Raw genomic sequence first — 26,057 nt, forward strand, 5'->3', positions numbered from 1 at the left:
CTCCATCTCATTCTCCTGGGCATATTTCTGTGCAGTGCTGTTGAGGTTCTGCCTGTTGACCTATGTTAATCATGCTCTGGGGCACCTGCTTTTAACCAGCCCAACCTTCTCAGGGCCATTTTCTGCCCACCTGTGAACTTTAGTTTTGTATATCATGGAACATACTAGCATTAGACTGGCACGTCTTCATCCCTGCTTTTGCTTAGTCATTAGACTATGGCAGAAAGGGTTTGGCCCACAAGTCCTTGATGGGGATAAGAATGTTGTTGTTATTTTTTTATTTTTATTGTCAAGATAATGTACAGAGGGGTTACAGTTACATACTTAAGGTAGTGAATACATATACAGTTCTTTTCATACTTGTTATTTCCTTCCTCATTTTTCTCCTGCGTTCCCCCTACTCCCCTTGCTGTCATCATCATCATTTTTTAACCTTCCCCATGATGGACATTGTAAGAATATTATTATAAGGATGTTATACTTGGTTATTACTGGGTCCCTAAGCAGGTGCTGTTGAACTAAAGTGGGCAGAGCGAACGAAGCTCCACATTGGTCCTCCCAAATAAAAGTAAAACTTAAAGAGAAACATTGATAGCACTTGCGGCTTGTGGATAGCTGGGTTTGCTTTTTCTTAACCCTTGAAAAGCTGCACTGAGCTGAGAGAACTGGTTAAGCTTCCCATCTCCCATGGTGTGTAAAATCTCCTGTTCCACTCAATGACTTCTGATCGCTTGACATCTTGTATGGTGCCCTTCTTTTCTTTTTTTAATTAAAACATATTTTTGGTCTGGGAATGTGGCTTAGTGGTAGAGTGCTTGTCTAGCATCCTTGAAGTCCTGGGTTCGATTCCTTAACACCACATAAACAGAAAAAGCCAGAAGTGGTGCTGTGGCTTAAGTGGCAGAGTGCTAGCCTTGAGCAGAAAGAAACCAGAGACAGTGCTCAGGCCCTGAGTCCAAGGCCCAGGACTGGCAAAAGTAAAAAAAACAACAACACAAAAAACACATATATTTTTATTTCGTAGGTACATGAACGAACTGAAGAAATGGATTTTCTGCTTTTGGTAGTCCGAAAACTTTTAAGAACAAATTCGCGTTTTGTCAAGGTAAATTTGATTGCATAAGTAACAAAAATATTTAGAGTTAATGTTTCTCTGTTTTTTTCTTTTTTCTAAGATAAGGTCTCACTGAGGTGTTGCCAGCCCAAGCTGTTCTCAAACTTGTGATCTTCTTGTCTCAGCCTCCCAACTGCTGGGATTATTGTTGTCAACCACCCTTCCTGGTTTGTTTCTCCCTATTTCAACAGATAAGTCTCTTAATGTTTGTGTCAGGTGTTATTACTCCAGGTCTCACCAGCAAGTCGGCCTGAGAGCATTCTTTAGTGGTCACGGTATAAGACACTTTCTGGTATTATGTTGCTTTGAATTCTAACTCTTTCTTTAGGTTGCTGAAAATGGGCTCATAAGGGTTGGCTGCAGTGACGTGCTGGACTTTGGAGCACTGCTTTTGGTTGAACAAGCACCGTGTTTAAAGCAGTGCATTCGTCACGCAAATGCTCCGGCAATACTGGTTTTGTAGAGGGGACTCTGAACTTTGAGGACAGGTTGAACTAAGTGCAAATTGTGGGGAATGGTAAATGTCTCTTTTTATTTGAACAAAAAGTGTGAAATGAAAAAGCATCAACTAAGTCAAAATTGAGAAGTATTTAGAATAATTTAGACAACCTAAACAATTTTAAGCATAGGTTATTCTTAATCTAGCTAAGCTAAACAAAGGTCCTTGGGAAGCAACTTGGTAGCAATTTATTTGGGATATGCATTTTATTACAGTGTGGAATTGATAAAGGATTCTCAGGTGGTGGCTGGATGAATACAGCCTGACCTTTGCCAGTAGTTTTGCTACCCTAGGTAAATAGAGTACCTTTCTAGGTGAATGAGACAATGGACTTTTATTCCTATTTGGTAATCTTAATTTAAAGATGGCATTGAAGGTATCAGCAAATTGAGACTTTTCTTTTTTAATTTCAATACAGGTCCTGCAGCTTGAACTCGGGGACTGAGCTTTTTCCCTCGTGGCTAACACTCTACCATTTAAACCACAGCTCCACTGGCTTCTTTTCCTTCCTTTCTCTCTCTCTCCCTCCCTCCCTCCCTTCCTCTCCTTCTTCTTCCTCCTCCCTTGCCATCTCCCCTCCCCCTCTCCCTCCCTCCCTCCCTCTCCCTCTCCCTTCCTCCCTCTCCCTCCCTCTCCTTCCCTCCCTCTCTCTCCCTCTCTCCCCCTCTCTTTCCCTCTCCCTTTTTCTCTCTCTCCCTTTCCCTCCATCTCCCTCATCCTCTTCCTCCCTCTCCCTCTCTCCCTCTTCCTCTCCCTTTCCCAGTCCTGGGACTTGAACTCAGAGCCTTAGGCTCTTGCTTGGTCTTTGTTCTCATATCTAGCACTCTTACCACTTGAGCCACATGCCTCCACTTCTGGCTTCTTGTCAGTTGGAGATGAGTTTCTTGAATTTGTCTGCCTGGGCTGGCTTTGAATTGAGATTCTGAATCTCAGCTTCCCAAGTAATTTATGATTATAGGTGTGACCCATTGGTGCTCAGTTTATTTTCTTTTTTGTTTCCCTGGTGTGGGAAGATTTAGATGCCAGAACAAGAATGCTTGGACTGAACTCTCCCCTGCCTCTTCCCACTCAGGACTATAAAAGTCCCTAGAGTCCCTGCTCTGGCTCCTTCTGTCCTCACCCCCTGCCCTCCAGCCCATGCCCGCCCCGAATGAACAGTTTCTGTGGGGAGGCTAAGGCAGCACTGAGTCTGGGTCAGCTTTAGCTTATTTGCATGCCACATTCCGCCAAATGGAAGTCAGCTGGCCTGCTATTCCTTAGATAATGTTAGGAATCCTGAGCTGTGACTGAGAGTTCCCTGGAGGGCCACTCTTGCACCCCAAATGACTGCTAAGAACATTGTGACCTCAGACATTTCCTCTCAAAATGAGTTCTGCTTAGTATGGTTTATCATTTGTGTCTAACATCAAAGGAAAAAATGCGCTGATGTGCCTAAGTAAAGTCTTGACTTTCTACTAAGATTTATACACAGGGACTTGTAATAGACAAATGCCACAGGTCCTCAGCTTCCAGCCAGGGAGTTGTGCAATCCGACTTAGCTTGTGGAGACTGGGAAATGACCTTCTCAGGATTGCTGCCGTCTTCTGTGGGCATGTCCCATGTGTTGTGGCTGCTACTCCTGGCCTGTCCACTTGACGCTCCTAAAGATGGGGTCTTGTTTTTCCTTTGCAGTCCTGAGCCTCCATTGTCTCACTGCCGTCTGGGCTGGTTCCTCAGGCTGTTGCACAGCTATTATTTGGGGGGTCTTTTCTACTTTTTTACTTACAGTGAAAAATTTCTGGACCTTTTCTTCTTCTCTGGTTTATTTCCTTATTTTTCTGGGACACATTTAATAACCTGTCTAAAATACAGTAATTTCTGCTGGGCACCGATGACTCATGCCTGTAATTCTAGCTACTTAGGAGACTGAAATTTGAGGATTGTGGTTCAAAGCCAGACTGGGCAGGATAATCTGAGACTCTCCTAATAAACTACTCAAAAGTCTGAAGTGGAGCTAGTTGTGGCTCAAGTGTGAGTGACAACCTTGAGCAAAAGAAGCTCAGGTGTTACGAGGTCTTGAGTTAAAGCCCCAGGACCAGTGTGCATGTACACACACACACACACACACACACACACACACACACACACACACATCCCACATTCCTGAGGCAGAATTTTTTGTAAATAGCAGTGATAGTTTATTAGTGATGTGTGATTTCTCATTTGACAGATTAGTAAAAGTTTGTACCTGATTACTCCTAAAGTGCAGTAATTGCTGTTAAATCAAGATATTCTATTTAAAATCTGAGAAGTTATTAAATACAAGATTGAAGCAGAAGACAGGCCTGGGGTTTAAGTCTTTTATTTCACGTTGTTTGCGTGTTTGGATTGCCTTTTTTGTCCACAGGTTGTCCTCATGTCTGCTACCATCAACTGCAAGGAGTTTGCAGACTACTTCGCTGTTCCTGTTCAGAACAAGATGAATCCTGCTTATGTTTTTGAAGTGGAAGGCAAGCCCCATGCGATAGAAGAGTATTATCTCAATGATTTGGACCACCTTTATCACAGTGGTGTATGTTGGGATCCCTTGTTTCGTTTATAATGGCCTTTGGTATTTGATCACGCCTGCACTTAGCACTTGAGGTTGCAAGGACCTATTAGGACATAAGGTGAGGGAGAGAAGCTAGAGGAAAGAAGGTTGGAGAAGAATAAAGGAAGGCAATTGCTGAATTTGTTATGAACTGACCACATAAATTCATCCATGTGGAAATTATTGGGACTGGTTTTACACCTTTTTGATGTTGAAAAGTAAGTTATTTGATTTGGGTTAGTACAAAACTATAGATTCACCTGGGGAAGGGAGATAATTTTATTTTGAATACCATTTTGATTATATGTTCTAGTATTCCATCTCAGTTCAGTAAGAATGGCCATCATCAAGATTACAGACAACAGATGCTGACAGAGATCTTGGTAGGAATGTAAACTGGCACAGTCATTGTGGAAGGCAGTTTGAGGGTTCCTCAATAACCATAAAGTTACCCTGTGATCCAGCAATACCACACTTGGGTGTTCATCTAAAAGATTGCAAGTTAGGAGGCAGCAAAGACACTCGTACACGATAGTCTTCACTGCACCATTTACCATAGCCAAATTATGGAAATTGTCTAGATGCCTTTCAGTGGATGAACGGGTCAAGAAAATATGACATTATCCATAGTCTCTTTACATACACACACACACACACACACACACACACACACACACACACACACACAGAGGAACTTTACTCATCCATGAGGAGAAATGATATTACGCCATTTGCAAGGAAATGGAAGGACCAGGAATAAATTATGTCAAGTGAAGTAAGTCAGGCTCAGAGAGACAAAGGATGCATGTTTTCTCTCATCTTTGCCAGTTGGATCTAAATTACACATATATATGCACACATGCTCAGGAAACATTTAAGTTCACATGTATATACACACAGCATATTAACTAGCATATGGTATATATAGGGGAGGATTCAAGTGATATAACAACTCCTTTGAACAACTAACTTATGTTTAACAAAATGAACACCAGGATTCTGGAACATGAATGGGGTGGGGGGAGTGTGGTCAAGGGAAGTGGGGGTAGATGAATGGAGAGAGGAAGGCTGATCAGATGCAGGCATCACATTCCATGCACATAGGTGAGAATGGGACTAGGTAAATGGAAGGGTTGAATGGGGTTGAGAGAGATGAAAGGGATGACAGTGATCAAGATGCATTGTATTCATAAGGTGACATATTGAAACCCCTTTGCTCAACTGCTTGAAGATAATACAACTTTTTTAAGTGTGATCATAAGCCAGTGTTGGTGGCTCATATCTGTAATCCTAGCTACTCAGGGAGACTGAGGTCTGAGGATTATGGTGTGAAGCCAGCCCAGGGAAGGAAAGTCCATGAGTCTCTTATCTCCAGTTAACCACCAAAAAGCCACAAGTGGAGCTGTGGCTAAGTGGTAGAGCATAGCACCAAGGCCCTGAGTTCAAGCGGACACACATGCACGCATGCTATCATGGAAGGGGGAGAGAGCACAGAGGGACCTGGTCCCCTCTGCTGTTCACTTATCTCTCTTTACCAGATGATTCCTACCTCAGTCTTTTTTGAATTTCTGGGTTTCTCTACAGCTTTTGCCAACTTCTTCCTGCTCTTTCTCTGCCTCTCGCTGCAGTTGTTCTCACGGTGTGACTTTACTATCCCACCCAGCTCAGAGGGGTTTCCTAGGGCCCTCACGGCTTCCTTGCTGAGTTGGGAGCTCAGCTCTAAGCTTACCTAGTGCCTGATACTGGACACACTGGCCAGTTGCATTTTCTTAAGATCACCCTTCTTTGGGTCCCCCAGAACCCTCCTGGATTTTGCCTTTCGGTGTCCTTTGAAGAATTCTTTTCATCCTTTGTTTTCAACTTTCTTTGTAATAAACATCTTTAGAAAAAGTACTTAAGATGTGTATGTACCCTTAATGAAAGTGTGACACACCATCTGTGATCCATAAACCATGTCTAGAAGTAGAGCATTACACACCCCTACTCAGGCTCACTGTGTGTTGTTCGGGGACCATGCACTTCTACCCTAGAGCACAGCTTTTATATATTTTGTTACATTAGGGTTTTCTTAGTTTTAGGTCTTGAATCAGCTTAACCTGGTATACAGCTATTTTGGCTTTCATGCACTAAAGTGTTTGTTCTCTCACTTGCTTTTTTTTTTTTGGTTGGTTGTGGAGTTTGAACTCATGGCCTGGGCACTGTCCCTGAGCCTTTTTGTGCTCAAGGCTAGCGCTTCACCACTTGAACCACAGTGCTACTTCTGGTTTTTGAGTGGTTAATTGGAGATAAGATTATCATGGGGACTTTTCTACCCAGGCTGGTTTTGAAGCAGGATCCTCAGAGTTCAGCTCCCTGAGTAGCTAGGATTACAAGCGTGAGCCACCGGTGCCTGGCTCTCACTTGCTTCTTGTGTCATCCTCGTGATAGCAGATAGACAAGGGTCCAGAACCCTTACATGAGGCAGAAACAGGGTGACTTACACCTTACTCTGCAGATAGTCAGTGGCCCAGCACTTGAGTGGGAGAATCGCAGAGTTCCTGCGTGCGCTTTGGGAGTGCCTGCTCCTTCCACACCTCGTGCCCTGAGGCAGTGCGCTTGTACTGGGTTGTTGTGTCTCAGTTCAGAAAAACACAGGCGAGGGCTGTGGTGTTTCCTGTAGGCCTGACGCACAGCTGGGGTCCACAAGCCGCATCGGTCCCTGGCAGGATGTCCCGCCATGCCACCCCAGCCATCTGAGTTTCTTGTGAATCATTGACATATGTTTGCCACACTCTGTAGGAAAGGTTTGGATGCCACTGTTGTTTGTGGGGGTAAACACATTTTTCTATTGTTGTACATAGTATAGTGAATACTGGTAATTGGTTAAGGCAAAAGACTAAGGAATAGATGCAGTAGACATGCTCCTTCAACCTTGTTAATAAACAACTTGTTATAATTATATCACTGGAATTGTGATCATGAAAAGCAGATTATTTGGATACTGGCCGACTTTGTTCTGAGTAAGAATCAGATGAAATAACTTCTATGCATAATTAACTTTTAATCACTGAAAGACTTCTTTTAGTATGTCCTTCACAATATAAAATGTGTCACATACAATAGTTGATACATTTTTTTGGAGACAGTGTCGATCTATAGCCTAGTTTGGCCTTCAGCTGTTGAACCTCCTTCTTTAGCTTGCTGAGTGCAGGGATTATAAGTGTGTGCTACCATGTTTGGCTTCAAAAGATTATTAATAAAATAAAAAAAACTCTTCTTAATCTTGGCAAAAAATACAGAAAGACTTTAGAATAGACTCGTGGGACTTGTGTGGAACATTGTATGAACAGGTACCTGTGGGCTAGACGCCTGGAAAGCAGGCAGATAGTTGAGTGTGGTTGGTGCCCAGCATTCCGTAGAGGTGCTAGAGGAGCACTCTGAAGTCATGTGGGCCTGGTTTGGCTATTTGCGTGCACAGTTAGACCCGATCCAGAAATCTCCACAGCTGCCTCACCATGAGGTTCTTTCACTTCATTGTTTTTTTCCCCCCTTTTTCTTATTTAAGTCCTAGAGCTTGAACTCAGGGCTGAGCACTATTCCTGGGCTTTTTCACTCAAGGCTGGTGCTCTGCCGCTTGAGCTACAGCTCTACTCCCAGCTTTTTTTTTTGTAGTTTAGTGGAGATAACAGTGTCATAGGCTTTCCTGCCTGGGCTGGCTTTGAACCACAGCCCTCAGAGCTCAGCCTCCTGAGTTGCTTGGATTACAGGTGTGAGCCACTGGCGCCTGGCTGTGGTTATGTACTTAAGGCACACTGGCACATGGGATGTGACACAGCTGTGTTTTGGTCCTTCCCAAATGGGGAGATGGTAGAATCTTGGGGAGGCAGGAATTAGAGCAGGAGCGGCTTGCTTCGAGATTAGAACCAACTCCTGGATTCCCTAGACATTAGATGGCATTTAGCCTGTGCCTTCAGAATAGATTTCACACCAGCTCCGTCATAGTGTGCGTGGTCCCCCAGACCCTCGCCCTGCTCCGGTGCCTGGGTGGTGTGATTGGTGTGACCAGTGCTGAGTGCAGGCAGTGCTCAAGGCTGGTGGCAGTGGCGTTGTGTTGTTTTTGCTTAGGACCTTAAAGGAGAGAGGCACCCGTGCAACGCAGCATTCCCTCTCTGCATCGGATTCTGGTATTCTGGTAACCTGAGTTTCTTCTTTTGCTGTCTTCAGCTCTCTCCGCATCGCCTGGAGGAACCACTGATAACGAAGGATATCTATGAAGTTGCTGTCTCCCTAATCCAGATGTTTGATGACTTGGACATGAAAGAGAGTGGGTAAGAGTCACTCTAGTGGCCCTTCAGTGTATATTACTCGAAACACTTGTCACTCACTTCATGATCTCTCATGAGAAATGGAAGGGGCCTTGTTGCTCACTTACACTATCTCTGGCGAGGGAGCAAGTTCTAGTGCTGGTGTGTGTGTTGGGAGTGGGCCTTGCCTGCCTGTAGCTGCTGTCTCTGGATTTCTTTAGAGAGGCCCTGGAATGGAGGGAGGGCTCACACCTCTTACCTCCAATAAGTAGTAGTGCTATAGCCTTGAGCAGAAAAACTAAGAATAGTGACCGTGCCCTGCCGTGAATTCAAGCCCTTTGCTAGCCCGTGCACATGCACGTGCATATACACACACAGGCACAACAAAAACTATAACCCAAAATGTCCCAACAGTAGTGGAGAGGCAAGTAGATGATTTGAAATCTTAGCCTGTAAAAGTTCTTTCAATAGTAATTTGGACTTTGATAATTCTTTTTTTAAAAAAAAAACATTTTTTTTTTTTTGCTAGCCCTGGGGCTTGAACTTGGGGCCTGAACACTATTCCTGGCTTCTTTTGCTCAAGGCTAGCACTCTGCCACTTGAGCCACAGTGCCACTTCTGGCCATTTTCTATATATGTGGTGCTGAGGAATCGAACCCAGGGCTTCATGTATACCAGGCCAGCACTTTACCACTAGATTCAACACAGTCCCTCCTCTCTTTCCTTTTCTCTCTTACTCTGTCTTGCTCTTTTTCTCCTTTCCCTTCTTCCTTCCCCTCTGTCTCCCCACACCTCCATCTTGTGTGTGCAGGCCAGCAGTTTGCTTCCCCCCCCCCAATAAACTCCTTTCTGTGCAAGCCTTGTGGTGGGTTTCCTTTCCTGTGACCCTTACATCATGATTTGCAAGTGCTTTCAGAATCAAAACTAGTAGTGTCAGGATTGTCACAAGCAGAGCCTGTTTCAGCTTTGATTCATATTTGTATACCTCTCATTATGACAGAAACAAGACCTGGTCGGGGCCCCAGTTTGTGTCAGAAAGGAGCAGCGTATTGGTGTTTTTGCCAGGTATGAAACTTGCCAGCAGTTACAGCAATGAACAGCACATATTTTGAAAAGTATTGTCCATACTGTGAGCACAGACAAACGTGACTTTGAGGGCGTGTGTGTGTGTGTGTGTGTGTGTGTGTATGTTTGTGGGGGGGCGAGAAGAGAGAAGAAAGGTTTATTTTGGCTCATGGTTGGAGGTTTCAGTGTATGGGCAGTTGGTTCTTTGGGGCCTGTGGTAAGGCAGAGCATCATCGCAGGAGAATGTGGTATAACAAAACTGTTCAACTTAGGGTATTCATGGTGCTGGAGGCTAGGATGTCCACTCCAGCTGGTGGTTCCATGGGTATCTGCTCAGGGTCCATTCTACACGCCTCCTTGCTCTGTCCCCCCATGGAAGGGATGAACAAGCTCCCTCAGGCCTCCTCTGTGAGGGACTGATCCCACTCAGGGCAGAGCCTTGGGCCTTGTCACCGCCCGGATGAAGCCCAGGGGTATGGGCCATTCCTTTGCTGAGTGAATAGTGCAGAGGTGGAGGAGGTTGAAGGGCAGTAGAGCAGCAGGTCTATTGAAAGGGAGGGTAAAGACTGCAGAGAGGAGCTCTGGAGCTCAGAGTCCCTGTTAGTGTTTTTTTGAACCAACATTAGCTGACAGTTGGGTAACGTTGCATTTGCCCCCACATACACTTACTACTAGGTATACATATTAAGGAGAAAGTCGTCACAGAGCCAGGTATTCATGTAGAAACTGGCTAAGTTAACTTAATATTAGCTTAGAAATTAATTGAGATAAATATTTTTAAGCCACTCATCATGGCCTGAAAAATATTTAAAATATTTTGTTTAGGTTTGTTATCTTTATGTGCTTTATGTTCAAGGTGGGTTTTTTGTGGGGGAGGTTTGTGCCCATCCTGGGACTTGAACTCAGAGCTCTGGGACTTGAACTCAGAGCCTGGGTGCCATGCTATCCCTGAGCTGAGTTTTTGTGCTCAAGGCTTGTGCTCTACTACTTGAGCCATAGCTTCACTTCTAGCTTTTTGGTGGTTAATTGGAGGTAACAGTCTCAAACTTTCCTGCATGGGCTGACTTTCAGCAGGATCCTCAGATCTCAGCCTTTTGATCTATAATTTTTTTTTTTTTTTGGCCAGTCTTGGGCCTGGACTCAAGGCCTGACCACCATCTCTGGCTTCTTTTTGCTCAAGGCTAGCACTCTGCCACTTGAGCCACAGTGCCACTTCTGGCCATTTTCTATATATGTGGTGCTGGGGAATCGAACCCAGGGCTTCATGTATATGAGGCAAGCACTCTTGCCACTAGGCCATATTCCCAGCCCCAAGATCTCAGCCTTTTGAGTAGTTGTGAGTACAGGTGTGTGCCATTAGCACTCAGCGAGGTTCAACTTTGATATGTTTTTTTTTTGTTTTGTTTTTTTTGTTTTTGCCATTCCTGGGGCTGAACTCAGGGCCTGAGCACTGTCCCTGGCTTCTTTTTGCTCAAGGCTAGCACTCTACCACTTGAGCCACAGCACCACTTCCAGCTTTTTCTATATATGTGGTGCTGAGGAATCGAACCCAGGGCTTCGTGTATGCGAGGCCAGCACTTTACAACGAGGCCATATTCCCAATGTTTTTCATTGAGGTGCTCTGAGACGTTCTGCTGTAACAAGGAGCTATAACTTGGATATCTTTTATCAGAAGTTTGTTTTATTGAAATATATATATATAAGTTGATAAAAAGCCATTGTCTCAATTGACTTATGAGTTATTATTTTTAATTTTTATTAATTTTGTACTGTATTGTAAAGGTGATATACAGAGGGCTACAGTTACATACTCAGGGAAAGAAACTTGAATGTCTTAAGACAGTTGTTTATCTTCAATTTTCTGGGGGCTTTGCTGTTCAGAATCAAGGTTCTAGCAAAACTGTGCTCCTTTTGAGGCTCCAGGCTGACTCTCTCCTTGCTGGCCCATTGCTAGCTTCTGGTTATGGTTCTTGGTCCTTGGTGTTCCTAGCTTGTGGTTGTGTCCCTGCTTTCTGCTCCTGTCCTGTGGCGTTCTCTGGGTGTTTGTCTCTCCCCATTTTCTCATGAGGAAATGAATCCTCCTGGATTAAGGCGCTATCTTACACTGCGATGGCCTCATAACTGATTTCATCTGCAATGACTTCCTTTCTAAATAAGGTCACATTCTTAGTTAGTGAGGCTGGAACTTCAGGGCATCTTTTTTGGGAACACAGTTTGAATCCAATAACAGTCCTAAATACTGATAATTCAGGATGAGGCAAAAGCACATGTAAGTGTTCAAGCATCTTTGAACCTAATGAAAGACTTAGCATATCTTTATGAACAACGATCTTTATGAACGACAATAAAAAACGATCATTATTACATTGCTGGAGTTGAACCCAGGATTTTGTGTGCTCTGCTACTGAACAATACCCCAGTCCAAAAAATTATTATTTTTTGCTTATTTTCCACGTAGCCCAAGCTAGCCTCAAACATACGATCCTTCTGCCTCTGACAGGACTTTGGGATTATAGGAGTGTACACCAAGTCTGGCTTTAAAAATGTTCTTTTGCTCAGTGCCAGTGGCTCATGCCTGTAATCTAGCTACTCTGGATGCTGAGATTTGAGGATCATGGTTTGAAGCCAGCCCCAGGCAGGAAAGTCTGTAAGGCTTTTATCTCCAATAAACTACTCAGAAAAATCCGAAAGTGTGGCTTAAGTGGTAGAGCACTAGCTTTGACCAAAAGAAGTTGTAGTTCTGATGCACTTAGATGAAAGAGATAAAGAAGTAAAATAAAAGGGATTGGTAGGGCCTTCTTTGAAAAAAAAGAACTTTAATTTAAAGGTTAATTTTTAGTAGTAAATACAAATTTGTTTTTCTTTGGTTTCCCCCTAGGTCTTGGTGAAATAAACTATATGCACGAACTTCTCACAAACATGATTCACAAAAGGTATGCTTAATGATGTGGCTTTCTTTTTACTTTTACAGCATCGTGTCTTTCATGCCTTACAATTTTTTAATTATCTCATGAGCAGTTAACTTGTTTTTGTATCTCATGTATATCATGTGATATTTTATTTTAGAAACTTGTTTCTTAGGTTGCAAGTCTATCCACTGCATTCCAGTGTGACTTTAGAAGAGCAGAACAATGTCTTTTTAAGTCCAGTCCCTGGGTACAGAAAGGTAGGAAGGCTGGGGAGACAAGTTCAAGCACTTGAGGCCATTTTGCTTAGAGGATCTGCTTAGGAAAGGTGCTGGTACTTTGGCTTCCTTCTCTGTCTATCTGTAGCTAGTGGTGAGTCACCCAAACAAATATTTGATGAGCCAGCTATGCCACTTAACTTTTGTGTTTTGTTTTGTAAATCTCTTTGCTACAAAGATAAGATTTTTGTTATTTTTTTTTTAAATTTTTATTTTTGGCCAGTCCTGGGCCTTGGACTCAGGGCCTGAGCACCATCCCTGGCTTCTTCCTGCTCAAGGCTAGCACTCTGCCACCTGAGCCACAGCGCCCCTTCTGGCCGTTTTCCATATATGTGGTGCTGGGGAATCGAACTGAAAGCTTCATGTGTAGGAGGCAAGCACTCTTGCCACTAGGCCATATTCCCAGCCCTTTTGTTATTTTTTTGAGACAGGGTTTCCTTATGTAGCCTAGGCTGGCTTTGAACATGAAATACGCTTGCCCCAGCTTCCCAAGTACTGCAGCAGGTGTATGCCACAGTGCCTGGAAAAACAGGTTTTTAAAATTTCCTTAATCCAGGGCATTATTGCTAGTGGGTTTTGGTGTCTTTTTTTGTCTCCTCCCTCCCCCCATCCTGGGTGCTATTTCTGAGCTTGTTTTGCTCAAGGTGAGCGGCTCTTCCACTTGAACCACAACACTACTTCTAGCTTTTTCTGAGTAGTTTATTGGAGATAAGAGTCTCAAGACTTTCCTGCCCAAATTGTCTTCAAACTGTGATCTGAGGATCACAGTGTAGCTAGATGATAGGCATGAGCCACTGGCACCTGGCTAAGTTTTGTTACCTTTTAATTATTCTTTGGTGTGTCTCAGACTTAGGGATTCCATGATGTTTCTGACGTTCCTCTGGGGGACTGTCAGAAAAGCCATGGCCTTCTTTGAAGGTTTTAGGTTTGGTGTGGGTGCTGGAATTGTAACTGTGATCCTTCATTGCTGCCTGAGATGATCAGGGACCAGTGGAAATTTGTAGCGCAACTTCCTGATTTCTGTGAGAGTGTTTGGAATCTTGGGGCAGCCTAGACCTTAGCATGTATTCCCAGGTGCTCACAATCCCTGCTCTTAATCTGGATTGATTTCTGGATTGCTTTTGCCCTGGTGATTCCACCATTCTTTGGTCAGAACTCCTAGAAGCAGGATCAGGAGGAGCAGCTTTGTCCCTTTCCTATTGCTTTTTTTTTTTTTTTTATAGTGGGGGCCGGGAGTGGGAAGTTACTGGTTTTGTTTTTAACCCAGGCTGGCCTAGAATCATGATAAAGCCTCTCAAGTAGCTGGGATGATAGGCATGTGCCATCGCTGGAAAGGGGTTGAGATGCAATCCTGCAAATGGGCCCAGGCTGGTCTCAAAAGAGGAGTCTCCTAATGTTAGCCTCCCAAGTAGCGAGGATTATGTGTGAGCTCTTAGTGCCTGGCTCTTGCTGTTGCTTTACAGCATTTTCTGTGTTGTGTGTGGCTGGTTTTCTATGCACCAGGGGCTTCTTGATCATGACTTGAGTAAAATAGGAAACGCGGCTTCTTTTTATTATTATCATTATTATTTTTTTGCCAGTCTTGGGGCTTGAACTCAGGGCCTGAGCATTGTCCCTGGCTTCTTTTTGTTCAAGGCTAGCACTCTACTACTTGAGTCACAGCTCCACTTCTGGCTTGAAAAAGTGGCTTATTTCAAAATGTGAGTTCAGTGTTTATACTAAAGAGTAATACTCAACACTTGATTATGAAAGAGTAATACTCTTGTGAATATAATGTGAAGGTTTTTAAAGAACTGTGTATAATGATATCCACAATGAAAGGAGAATATGAACTCCTTTTCTTTGATGTTCACAGATTATTCTTTCCACCAACATTGCAGAGAGTTCGGTCACGGTTCCTGATGTCAAGTACGGTAGGGTCCCTGTCCGCTTTCCTCCGCACTATGGCATCCGCAGCCTCCTTTGTACCTGTCACAGTTTCACCTTCCCCTCTTCCCCTGTTTGGAGTAGACACTTTAGAAAAGGAGGCTCACATGGGTCACCTCCAACTCCGGGTTTGCCACCTCCTCCTTGAGGAGCAAGTTGTTGCACTGGGAGCAGGGTTGCTCTCAGGTGTTGGGGTGTCACCTTTACAGGAAACAGTGCTTTGGGGCTCTCTGGGTGGAGTTCTCTGATGGGATGGAGACCGGTGTTGGGGAGGAGCTCAGGTATTGTCTGTTTGTGAAGGTGGCTAAGAAGGCAGCCAAGCACCCTTTGACATGGTCCTCTGACAACTGTGAGCTTGTTCACTCACAACTTTCCCGTGCCTCTTGTATGTGAAAGCCTGACCTATGTGACTAGGAGCAAACTCCTCGTCCTCCAATGACCACACTCAAATAGTGCCATACAGGAAGATGAGCCAGGGTTGGGGGGGGGGCAGGGTAGGAGAAATCATACAATCTAAAAAGATCATTCTGAGTACCACTTTGGTGTAGACTGAAGTCAAGCAAAGAAGAAAGGGAGGAAAGGGGCTGGGAGGTGGATTCTGCCGCCCTTTAGAACAAGAGGGGGCAGCACAGGGGACAGAAATTCAGTTTCTAGATGGATTCTGGAGGCAAGACCAGGGAGGGTTTGCAGAGGGACTAAGGGATCATGGGAAATACTCCCAGGATGTGGGGCCTGGGAAAGCAGGAAGCATCCTTCAGGAGGATGGCCAGGAGCAGGCCAGGGTGGGATTCTGTGGGGAATGGCCGGTGTGAGTGGGAAGCCAGGGCCAAGAGTGGCTGGCCGTGTGTGAGGCTGGGAATGGACCTTGTCCTCTAGAGAAAGCGCAGATCTGGGCAGCCCCCGTCCCAAAGGCGGCTGAGCATGGAGTTCTGAGGTGGGAGGGCGGAAGCCTGCCACGTGCTGATGATGGCCCGGCCACCAAAATAGCCCCCGAACATCTCCAGTGACGTAGACAGGGTGGTTTTGGTGAAAGTAAAAGCCTGCTTAACGGTGGGCTTAGGAAAGAGTCGGAGGTGTCTTAAGAACTGGTTGAGTACATCACTTTGAAAATAAGTAATTTATTTTTTAAAGAACCAGGCCCTGGTAGCTTAAGCTTGTAATTCTAGCTACTTGGAAAGCTGAGATCTGAGCATTACTGATTTGAAATTTAGCCCTGGCGGGGGAAAAACAAAACAAACAACAACAACAACAACAAAACTGGGTGATCTGGGCACTGGTGGTTCAAACCTGTAATCTTAGCTACTCAGGAGGCTGAGATCTGAGGATCACACTTTTAAGCCAGCCTGGGTAGGAAAGTCCATGAGACTCTTATCTCCAATTAATCACAGAAAAAGCTGGAAGTGGTGCTGTAGCTCAAGTAGTAGAGTGCTAGCCTTGAGCAAAAGCAGCTCAGATACAGCCCAGGCCCAGATTTCAAGCCAAAGGATGGAAGGAATAGAGGGAGGAAGGGGAGGGAGGAAAGGGAAAGGGGGAAAGAAGGAAGGAAGGAAGGAAGGAAGGGCAGAAAGAAAGAAACGAGCTGGTGGAGAGTCAGACAGCTCTCTCTCGGGCCATTTTGCTGTGAAAAGTAGGGAAAAGTGGGCAGTGGCTGGAGGGAGGGTGAGACCACGAGAGCATGTTTCCTTTACAAGTCCTGTCAGCACTTTTGCTGGGGGAGGGGAAACCAGCAGAGTAGGGATGCTGGAGGCAGGCCTGGAAGGAGCAGTGGCCTTAGAGCTTGAGGTGGCCACTGTGGTAGAGAGAGACCTGAGAAGGGGCGGGAGGCCTGAGCAGAAGACATGGAATAGACCCCTGAAAGGTGGCCAAGTGGGTAGGAACAAGAAGGCCCCTGTGTGTCTTCCCCTCAGACCATGTCGGCTCCCTGGGGTGGATGGAGAATTGTCTCTCACCAAGGCTGTGCTGGCACCAGTATTAGGGCCCCCTGCATGTCCTGTGCCTTATGAGCTTGCGCTTTCGTTGGGGGGTGGGGTGAGGGGCAACTTTAGGCTGGAGGGGGGTGGCTAAGTCAGGGCCCCAGCATGAAGGAGAGAGGAAGTGGCAGCTCTGCCTTGGAGTATGATGGAGGACAGGCCCTTGGACTGGGAGGGTGGGGAAGGAGACATGGGGATAGGAAAAGGGGTTCAAGGTCAGAGAGGGTAGATGCAGTGGGCACCGGCTGTCGTGAGAGGATGGAAGGCAGTTGTGGGGAAGGAGGGCTGTCGTGCGGCGTTGGACAGCCTCAGTCTGGCAGGAGACAGGAGGACTGTCAGAGGGGGCGGGGGCGGGGGGCTCTGTCCCCCGTGCCTCACAAATAAGGATCCTGGAACAGAGAAACTAGGTACTCGTTCCACCCACCCCCAGGCAGACACAAGCAGGACTGCAAGCTTCACCGTGCAAGGCGTTAGCCATGCTCCTCTACTGTTGTAACCATATTCTTTTGGGTGAATACTGGTAGGCTCATCTTACCCTACCTTGGGTCTTAGGGGTTATTTATTCTGTGTGGTCAGTGACCCCAGTCCTTCCCAAGGGTGCCTCCCCTTGTCTGGGCGGTAGTGAGTGGTCAGCACACTTCCTGGGGTTTCTCAGAACTTTTCATCCCAAAGGCCCCATGTTTATGTTGTTTTACCACTGTATTATGACTTCTATATAATAAACCCTGTCTTAGCAAGGTGTTTACATTCCGTTTTTTCCCAAACGACAGTTATAGACTTTTGTCTGACTAGAACTCTGGTTTGTGACGAAGATACGAATTACCAGAGTCTGCGATTGAGCTGGGCCTCTAAGACCAGTTGTGACCAGAGAAAAGGTGAGAGGACAGTGGTGACGGAGACACACGCCATGTCTTCCGGCAGCTTGTTTCTCATTTCCCTCTTACTCCTACTGCCGTGTTGAGATCTGTTTGAAGCTTAAATATCAGCATCACGTGTGGTCCAGAGGCTTAACTGCACAGCGCCCCTCTTCCAGTGCTTTAGGTGACATCTGTGAACAAGGGACAGATTCCTTAGGGTCTCCACATTATCATTGTCACTGTGAAATAACAGGTTTTCAGTCATCTTTCTTGTGTGGTTTTCCTGGGGGCATAAAACAATGGTGTGCTTCCAACTGAGATGGCTCCAAAATGGACCCATACGTCAGTGTGATGAGTAAAATGAGTTTAATGTAACTATTTTTGTTGTTCGTGTTTTTGTAAAATGAGTTTGGTAGGGGTTACATACAGAGCCCTAGATGACTACGGCGGACAATGGCATGTGAAATCACGCAAGGCACCAAAGTCTCCACCGCTCTGCCTGCCAAACTCCAGTTTTATAGGACACCAAGTCCATAGCAGAAACTATGGTTTAGATCACCACCTAGTGTCAAAACCAGAAATAACAGGTTCAAATAAAAGACCAGGTTGGCAAAGTGAGATGTTTATGCCACTCTGGCCTTGTTCTCATCAGAATCGTGTTGGGGATTCTGCTGGTTTGGGCACACATCATCAAACGGTGGAGAATGGCTGCGGTTTGGCACATAGGACAGCCAAATTAAAAATGGTGGCTTGCTTCAAGATAGCTACTCTGGCTAGGATTTAGAGGATCCTCCATTACTAGTTACAGAAACTAAGTAGATGTCGTCACTAATTTTGACAAGCCTTCCTCTGCTCCCCTCCAACGTCCGATTTCCCTCAACAAGCCTGCGCAGACCCCCCCCCCCCAGTCTGCCGCATTGTGTGCATGTGCCCTGGGCAGAGGAGGTGTGCATCCATTTAGGAGGTGGGATGCTTACACAGATAGTGCGTAAGGTGGTTATTGTGTTTTTTCCAATTAATATGTCTTGTGAACTCAGGACCTTGCAATTACCCCATCTCCTGATTAATAGCTAATGGCTTGCCTTCCATATCTCTTGATGCCAATCCTAAGGTCATTTATGGGGGAAGTGAAAATAACCAAAGTACATTATATTCATATATGGAAAAAACACAGTAAAATTCATTTGTACAATTAATGTAGGCTACTTAAAGTATCGTCCAGACACCAGTGGCTCATACCTGTAATCCAAGCAACTCAGTAGGCTGAAATCTGAGGATCTGGGTTTGAAGCCAGGTCATGCAAGAGAGTCCACGAATCTCCTATCTGCAGTTAACCACCAGAAAGCTGGAAGTGGAGCTGTGCCTCAGATGGTAGGGCAGGCATAAGCCTTGAGCAAAAAAAGCTCAGGGACAGCACCCAGGCCCTGAGTTCAAATCCCAGTACTAGTACATGTGTACACAAAAGTATCTCACAGAGAACTGCAGTGATTCACGGCAAGTGGTACTGAGTATCCATCTCTTTGCAGGCCGGGCAGGACGAGTATCTAAAGGGTATTGTTACAGACTGGTACACAGGGATTTCTGGGAGAGCTCCATCCCAGACCATGTTGTTCCTGAGATGTTGGTAATATGCTTTGCTTATTGTCAAAGTTTTGTTTCTTGACAGTTTTACTGAACAATCTAATATGATGTTTATTTTTTGCTACTTTTAAATGTAGTTGTTATTATCAAGGTATTGTACAGAGGGGTTACCATTTTCATAAACCAGGTAATGAGTACATATCTTTTGGGGCAGTGTTGCCCCTCCCTTTGCTTTCCTCCACTTTCCCCTACCTACAAGTTGCATAGTTCATTTTCCATACAGGGTCTACATAAGTAATACAGTTTTGAGTTTTGTATAATTTTAATCCTAGAAAAAAATCACTGAATGCTTGTCTTTAATTACAGTACCAGCTTACTAAGCATTATACATATAACAGGGCTTTTCACATCTCCTGTGTTCTTAATGCTAAGTGTTCCCTGGTTCCTGCTGCCTCTAATAGCCTTGTTTTCAAGGCTACCATTTCCTGTTTCTTTTTATTTATTTTTTTGCCAGTCCTGAGTTTTGAACTCAGGGCCTGAGCACTGCCCCTGGCTTCTTTTTGCTCAAGGCTAGCACTCTGCCACTTGAGCCACAGCACCACCTCCAGCCTGTTCTGTGTATGTGGTGCTGAGGAATTGAACCCAGGGCTTCATGTATGCAAGGGGAGCCCTCTACCACTGAGCCACCTTCCCAGCCCCTCGTGTTTCTTTTTGTAATGAGTAATTATGGGTCAGCTTTTTTTCTGTCTCTTTTTTCTCCTTATTCCCCCCCTTCTCTCTCTTGGCTTCTTTTTCTTTTCTGTCCTTTCCCCCCCTTGTCTTCACGTGTTAATCTCTTTCCCTTTCTCTCCGTTGCTCTCTCGAGCTTTTCTTTTTCACCTCTTCTGCTTTTCTGTCTTGGCACTGCCATTCATGTGAGTATCTCATGATTTCCTTCTCGGATTGTCTGAACTTGTTGTGTTGTGTTCAGCGTTGTCCATTAGGAAGCACGATCCTGAAAGTGAAGCTGCTGGACATGGGCGAACCGAGAGCTCTGCTGGCAACCGCGCTTTCTCCTCCCAGTCTGAGTGACATCGAGCGCACCATTCTTCTGCTGAAGGAGGTGGGCCGCCTGGGGAAAGCTGAGGCCCTTGGTTGTGTAGGGGCACTGCAAACCTTCCAGGTGTGTGCTTTGCCTGTTGTGAGTGCCCAGCCCGTGCTTGGGAGCGCTGCGTGACGGCTGCCGGGGGACTCCAGGTCCTGAAGCGGCCGCCGCCTCCTTCCTGCTTCTCCGCCCACCTGGAGAGCTCCGTCCTCGCCAGTCTGCCCCCCTGCTCTGCTCCGCAACCTTCTCCTGGCCCTTTGCTCCTGGTGGAGATGCTGCCTTTTCTGCTTTGGCTGGCAGGCCTCACTCCTGACTCCTGCTCTGCACACGTGCCCCCGGGCCTTGGTGCCAGCCCTGACCTCGCCTACACCTGGTCAGGGCTGCAGATGTTCCCCAACCCCCGGCCACCGCTTCAGAAAATGTGTGTGTCTGAATCTGTCTGTCTGTCCTGGGGCTTGGATGTAGGACCTCACAGCTGGCACTCTGCCACTTGAGCCACACCTCCAGTCCTGGCTTTTTGCTGGATAATGAGAGAGGCATCCGATGCAGGTTTCTGCCGTTGCCCTCATGTCTCAGCCCCCTCTGTGCCCCTGGCACTGCAGGTGTGAGCCACTGGCACCCTGGCAGCACTCTCTTAGGAACAGCGGCATGGTGTACGTGTGAAGACTTAAATTGGTGGCACCAGCCTTTCCTAAGAAACTGTATGGGCCAGCGTTGGGTCTCCATGTCGTGTGTTGTTCACTCGGCTCTGAAGGGTGGGAGGGATGGCGTGAGTACTGTGTGCTTGCTGAGGGCACTAACTTGTTTCCTAAAGGTGGGAGCCCTGGCTGTTAGTGGTCAGAGAGAGGATGAGAACCCCCATGACGGTGAGCTGACCTTCTTAGGAAGAGTGCTGGCCCAGCTCCCCGTCAACCAGCAGCTGGGCAAGCTCATCGTGCTGGGACATGTGTTCGGGTGCCTGGACGAGTGTCTTATCATAGGTAGGCCCCCGGACGGGCATGCATGGCTTGGGGACGCCGGCCAGGTGGCCCGCTCTGACCGTCCTCTTGTGCTCTGTGTTGCTAGCGGCAGCCCTCTCCCTGAAGAATTTTTTTGCCATGCCTTTTCGGCAGCATCTTGATGGCTATAGGTAGGTCACTGTCATATTGTAAGGGGTCCCCTTGTCCCGACGATGTGGCATGATCTTCTGTCGTCTGTCTGCAGGAACAAGGTGAACTTCTCTGGCAGCAGTAAGAGCGACTGCCTTGCACTCGTGGAGGCCTTCAAAGTGAGTTTGTTCAAGGTCACCACCCAGACAGCGGGGCAGAGAGGTTTCCTTTCTGTGGCGTCATTGGGGACCACCCCTATCTAGCGTTAAGTAACAGACTACTGGGAAAAGAAAGAGCTGGGCGGGGCAGGAGAGCAGTTTCATAAAGTTGGTCAGAGCATTGCCTCTATGGATTTTCTGGGATCACAGTGTGTTGCAACTGGAATGTAAAGAAACTCAGCCACTGCATTCCTTTGAGACTGACTGTGGGTCATTGACTTTTAGGCCTGGCAGGCTTGCAGGCAGCGAGGAGAGCTGAGGCACCCCAAGGTTGGTTGAGTTTCTTCATGTCCTCGTGAACGAAGGATGGTGAGGATGAGACTGTGTTTGTGAACAGCGGCCGAGCTGATGTCACCACGGACAGCGTGGTGAGCGGCGGCCCTCGCCTGCCAGCCGGGGCGGGGGTGCCGCTCGCTCCACAGCTCTGTGTTGTGCCCAGTGGCCTGCAGTGTCTGCCTGGACTTGTTGGGAATTAAGACCGTGTAGCCTTCACTCCTTCCAGCTCGATTCAGAGAACCGGCTGAGAAGGAACTTAACCGATAGCCTCCATTGTATTTCTCTTCTGGATCTGCTTTTTCTCTCCTAAATTGATGAGGACCATCAGTCTCTGTGTAGCTTTACTGTGCATAGGTGGGCCTTGACGGATTTTTTTTCAAGCTACTTAATTTATAGCTGCCTTTAAGTTTGGGGGGCAGATGAGGTAATAAAGAATTGTCCTTGTGCAATGTTGTGATTGGGATGTTTGTATGTGTGTGTCTGCCTTGAGGTTTGAACTCAGGGCCGGGCACTGTTTCTGAGCTTTTTTTGCTCAAAGCTAGTATGCTACCACTTGAGCCATAGCGCTACTTCAGCTTTTTTTGTTTGTTTGTGTGATTCACTGTGGATGAGAGTCTCATGGACTTTCCTGCCAGGGTTGTCTTTGAACCTCAAACCCCAGATCTCAGCCTCCTGAGTAGGTAGGATTACAGGCGTGAGCCTCTGGCCCCCAGATTTTGTTTTCTGACTTCAGTGTGAAGTTAGAAGTATCTGAAGAGGATACACTGTGGGCAGTCAGGTGTACTGCTTAGTGGCCCAGAAACTTAAATTCACTGCCTCGGTTTTGGATAAGATGTACAGAGCATAGTGGCCAAATTAAACTCATTATCCTAACATATATTCTATTTTTTTTAATCTATTAAAAGGATGAACTTGACTGGGGACGGCTAAATTACATCCAAATCAAGAGAATTAGAGAGGTAAGGCATACATTGTTTGATTAGGTAGATATAGATAACACTGACTTCTCAAATGTTTATTAAGCACAGCACACTGTGTGTTGCCTTCAAGCTGATCCTTCTGATCAGAGCGTCCTGGATAGCTGAGAGTACAGGTATGACCTACTGTACCTGACTTCTGAGGATTTTCGCAAGTGGATCCATGAGTATAACTGGTATTGTGTGTGTGCACGTGCGTGAGCATGCAAAGACATATGCACAGTATGATTAGATTTTGACATCAAGTTTAAAACACCAAAAACAGTGTTCTGTGCCTAGAATGAGATTTAGAACTTATCCCTAAAAGTATGAGTGACAACTGCCTTGAAGGGTAGATTTTTAAATGTATTTTAATGTTGTTATGAAGGTGTACAGAGCTGGGGTTACCATTCCATGAGTCAGGTAATGAGTACAGTTGGACAGTGTCACCCCTTCCTTTGCTTTCTCCCTGTTTCTCCCTCCTGCTCCTCCCCACCCACAAGTTGTATAGTTGGCTTTTTTTGTTTTGTTTTGGCCAGTCCTAGGCCGTGAACTCAGGGCCTGAGCACTGTCCCTGGCTTCTTTTTTGCTCAGGGCTAGCACTCTGCCACTTGAGCCACAGCACCACTTCTGGCCATTTTTTGTATATGTGGTGCTGGGGAATCGAACCCAGGGCCTCATGTATACGAGGCAAGCTCTCTTGCCACTAGGCCATATCCCCAGCCCTCTAGTTGGCTTTTTACTTGTATATTGAATACCATGACTGCATTTGTTCTCTCTTCCTCCATTTCTGTGCCCCTCCTTTGTCCCCACTAAAAAGACCCCAAAAAACCCCAAAACCCCTCAAAAGCAAAACCTAACAACAACAAAAGCTTGTTTCCATTTCCTGGAATTCGTTTCCATAAATAGTATCGTAGACGTTTAGAAGAGTTGTGCCTTCAGGTTCCTTCGGGGTGCACCCTCCTTGAGCTGATTGTTTGTATGTGGATGCTGCAGTCCTATGTAACTTATCATGTCCAGTTGTAGTTTAGATCTGGTTTCCACATGAGAGAAAACGTGTGCCTTTTGTCTCTCTGAGTTTGGCTTTCTTTAACATGATTTGTTCTAGGTCCATCCGTTTCCCTGCAAATGACATAGTAGTATTTTTTGTAATGTATGGATGAGTAAAGTTCCAGGAGAGATTTTTGTCAGGTGTTGCTCTGTAGGTAGGCTGGCCTTCAACTCTCCATCCTCCTGGCTCGGGCTCTTGAATGCTGAGGTCACATCCAGGCCAAGCGGAGGGATAGATTTAAAACATGCCTTCAGCTGATCACTGGTGGCTCATGGCTGTCATCCTAGCTATTCAGGAGGCTGAGTTTGAGAATCACGGAAGTCAGCCTGGGTAGAAAACTCTATGAAACTATTATTGCCAGTTAGCCACCAAAAAGTGGCAAGTGGAGGTGCGGTGTGAATGGCGGAGCACCAGCCTTGAGGGAAAAAGCCACGTGGAAGCATGAGGACCAGAGTTCAAGCCTCTGTAGCACAACACACACACACACACACACACACACACCACACACCTCACACACAATTTTAGTTTCCCTTACAGTTGTTGATCCTTATGTTGTTTTTTAAAAAACTATTTTGGAGTCATTTATGATGAACTATATATTACATTCCATAATCTGATTTATCTCGAACTTCAAGTTCCCTAGTGTAATATTGTAAGTGACTTTTGTTGTGCCACTCCTGAGGATTGATCTCAGGGCCTGAGTGCTGTTCCTTAGCTTAGTCCCTCAAGGCGAGTGCTGTATCATTTGGTTGTCTATGGCTTTGAACTGAGACCTCAAAATTGCTAGACGGGAACCCTACCGCTTGTGCCACATCCCAGCCCTTTTTTCCTTTTAAAAAAATCATTCAAGGACTTAAACTTGGACAGCTGGCTCTGAACTTTGATCCACAGAGGTCTTGGACCCAAGGCCTCCAGCCCTTGCTTAGCATTTTCACTCAAGTCTGGTGCTCTACCACTTGAACCATGCCTTTACTTTCAGGGTTCTTTTTTGCTGGTTAATTGGAGATAAGAGTCTCGTGCATTTTTCTGCCTGGGCTCGTTTTGAACCATAATCTTCAGATATCAGCCTTCTGAGTAGGTGGGATTATAGGTGTGCACCCAGCAGCCCCTGGCTCCTCCTTAGTCTTTGGTGAGGGTCATCTTAGCTCTGATGTTTTGCCACCACATGTATGGTAGTACTTTTCCTGTGGTATACTTACTTTCTCACATTTCTGTTACACAGGGTCATCGATCTTGAAACATTACGTTTTGTGTTTTTCTTAGGTGGCTGAGTTGTATGAAGAACTGAAAAACAGAATCTCTCAGTTCAACATGTACGTGGATCCTCGGCGGCCCGCGCTGGACCAGGAGTATCCGTACAAGCAGCGCTTCATCCTGCAGGTGTGCCGGCCTCCGGGGCTCCTTTCTTGAACTTCTGGCTCACGGAGCTATGACTGAGAAAGGGCACTCTCCTGCTGTCCAGTGCGAGCTCTGCCTCAACGATTTTAGGGCCACGGTGTTCCTGTTGTGATGGAACCAAGAACCATTTCCATCTTTGTTTGTTCACACCGTTCCTGGTGTTGAGGGGATGGTCCAGAGCCGCTGCTCCTCAAGGGTGCACTTCTGTCGGCACCTGCCATCCCCACTGCTTCAGGAGAGGGCCTTCTGCTGCACTGTTGAGAAAGTAGAGGTTGTCCTCTTGTTCAGCATGTGGACCCGGTCTCTTACCCTCAACTCACCAGCCTGACCTAGCTCATAAGACGCGATTGGTTGGCAGCTTAGTTCTTTGGTTTAAACTAATGATTCTCTGTCTTGCGTGCCCAACAGAGAGTGCTTGCCTGTCGGTCTCTCTGTTTACCTTTCTCAGTTTTGGGGCCAGTCCTAGGGCGCACAGGTAGGGCGGGCTTCCCCTCCAGGCTTTCGGATATAGGCTGATGCGTACAGCGGATGCGTACAGTGGATATAGGCTGATGCTCAAAGCGGAAGCACTCGCCCGGGTGTACTAGTCGTAGTAGCATGCTTTGTTGGATGCACACTTGCTGTATGGCTGGGAGAGTCTTCTGTGGGTGTCTGTGTCATAGAGGGAGGATTTTTATTGAAGAAGGATTTTGAGCGGGGCACCGAGTTCACACCTGTCATCCCAGCTACTCAGGAGGCAGACAGAGATCAGGAGAGTTGTGGGTTAAGGCCAGCCTTGGAAAAACATTGGCACGACGCCATCTTAAACAATAAGCTGAACATGGTGGTATGTGCCTATCTCCCCAGTTACGTGGCAGGTCCAAGTAGGATTGTGGTCCAGGCTAGTCAGAGCAAAAACATGAGATTCTGTTTGAAAATTTAGGTAAAGGAGAAAGGTC

At 46.2% G+C, this 26,057-nt stretch overlaps 1 protein-coding gene across 1 annotated transcript in view; it reads left to right on the forward strand.

Moving 5' to 3' along the window:
• The window catches only part of Tdrd9 (tudor domain containing 9), a 65,699-nt gene that overhangs the window by 11,989 nt on the left and 27,653 nt on the right, over positions 1–26,057 (forward strand). The window contains exons 6-21 of the mRNA XM_048362031.1: positions 1,025–1,105; positions 4,000–4,164; positions 8,386–8,489; positions 9,466–9,530; positions 12,409–12,463; positions 12,612–12,696; positions 14,570–14,627; positions 17,381–17,485; positions 18,994–19,091; positions 20,019–20,150; positions 20,947–21,112; positions 21,198–21,261; positions 21,336–21,399; positions 21,664–21,708; positions 22,620–22,673; positions 24,985–25,101. Of these exons, the coding sequence (XP_048217988.1) occupies positions 1,025–1,105; positions 4,000–4,164; positions 8,386–8,489; positions 9,466–9,530; positions 12,409–12,463; positions 12,612–12,696; positions 14,570–14,627; positions 17,381–17,485; positions 18,994–19,091; positions 20,019–20,150; positions 20,947–21,112; positions 21,198–21,261; positions 21,336–21,399; positions 21,664–21,708; positions 22,620–22,673; positions 24,985–25,101 (1,458 nt within the window). The remainder of the gene's footprint in view (positions 1–1,024; positions 1,106–3,999; positions 4,165–8,385; positions 8,490–9,465; positions 9,531–12,408; positions 12,464–12,611; positions 12,697–14,569; positions 14,628–17,380; positions 17,486–18,993; positions 19,092–20,018; positions 20,151–20,946; positions 21,113–21,197; positions 21,262–21,335; positions 21,400–21,663; positions 21,709–22,619; positions 22,674–24,984; positions 25,102–26,057) is intronic.

The sequence above is a fragment of the Perognathus longimembris genome, chromosome 14 (genome assembly GCF_023159225.1).
Source record: "Perognathus longimembris pacificus isolate PPM17 chromosome 14, ASM2315922v1, whole genome shotgun sequence".
Lineage (NCBI taxonomy): Eukaryota > Metazoa > Chordata > Mammalia > Rodentia > Heteromyidae > Perognathus > Perognathus longimembris.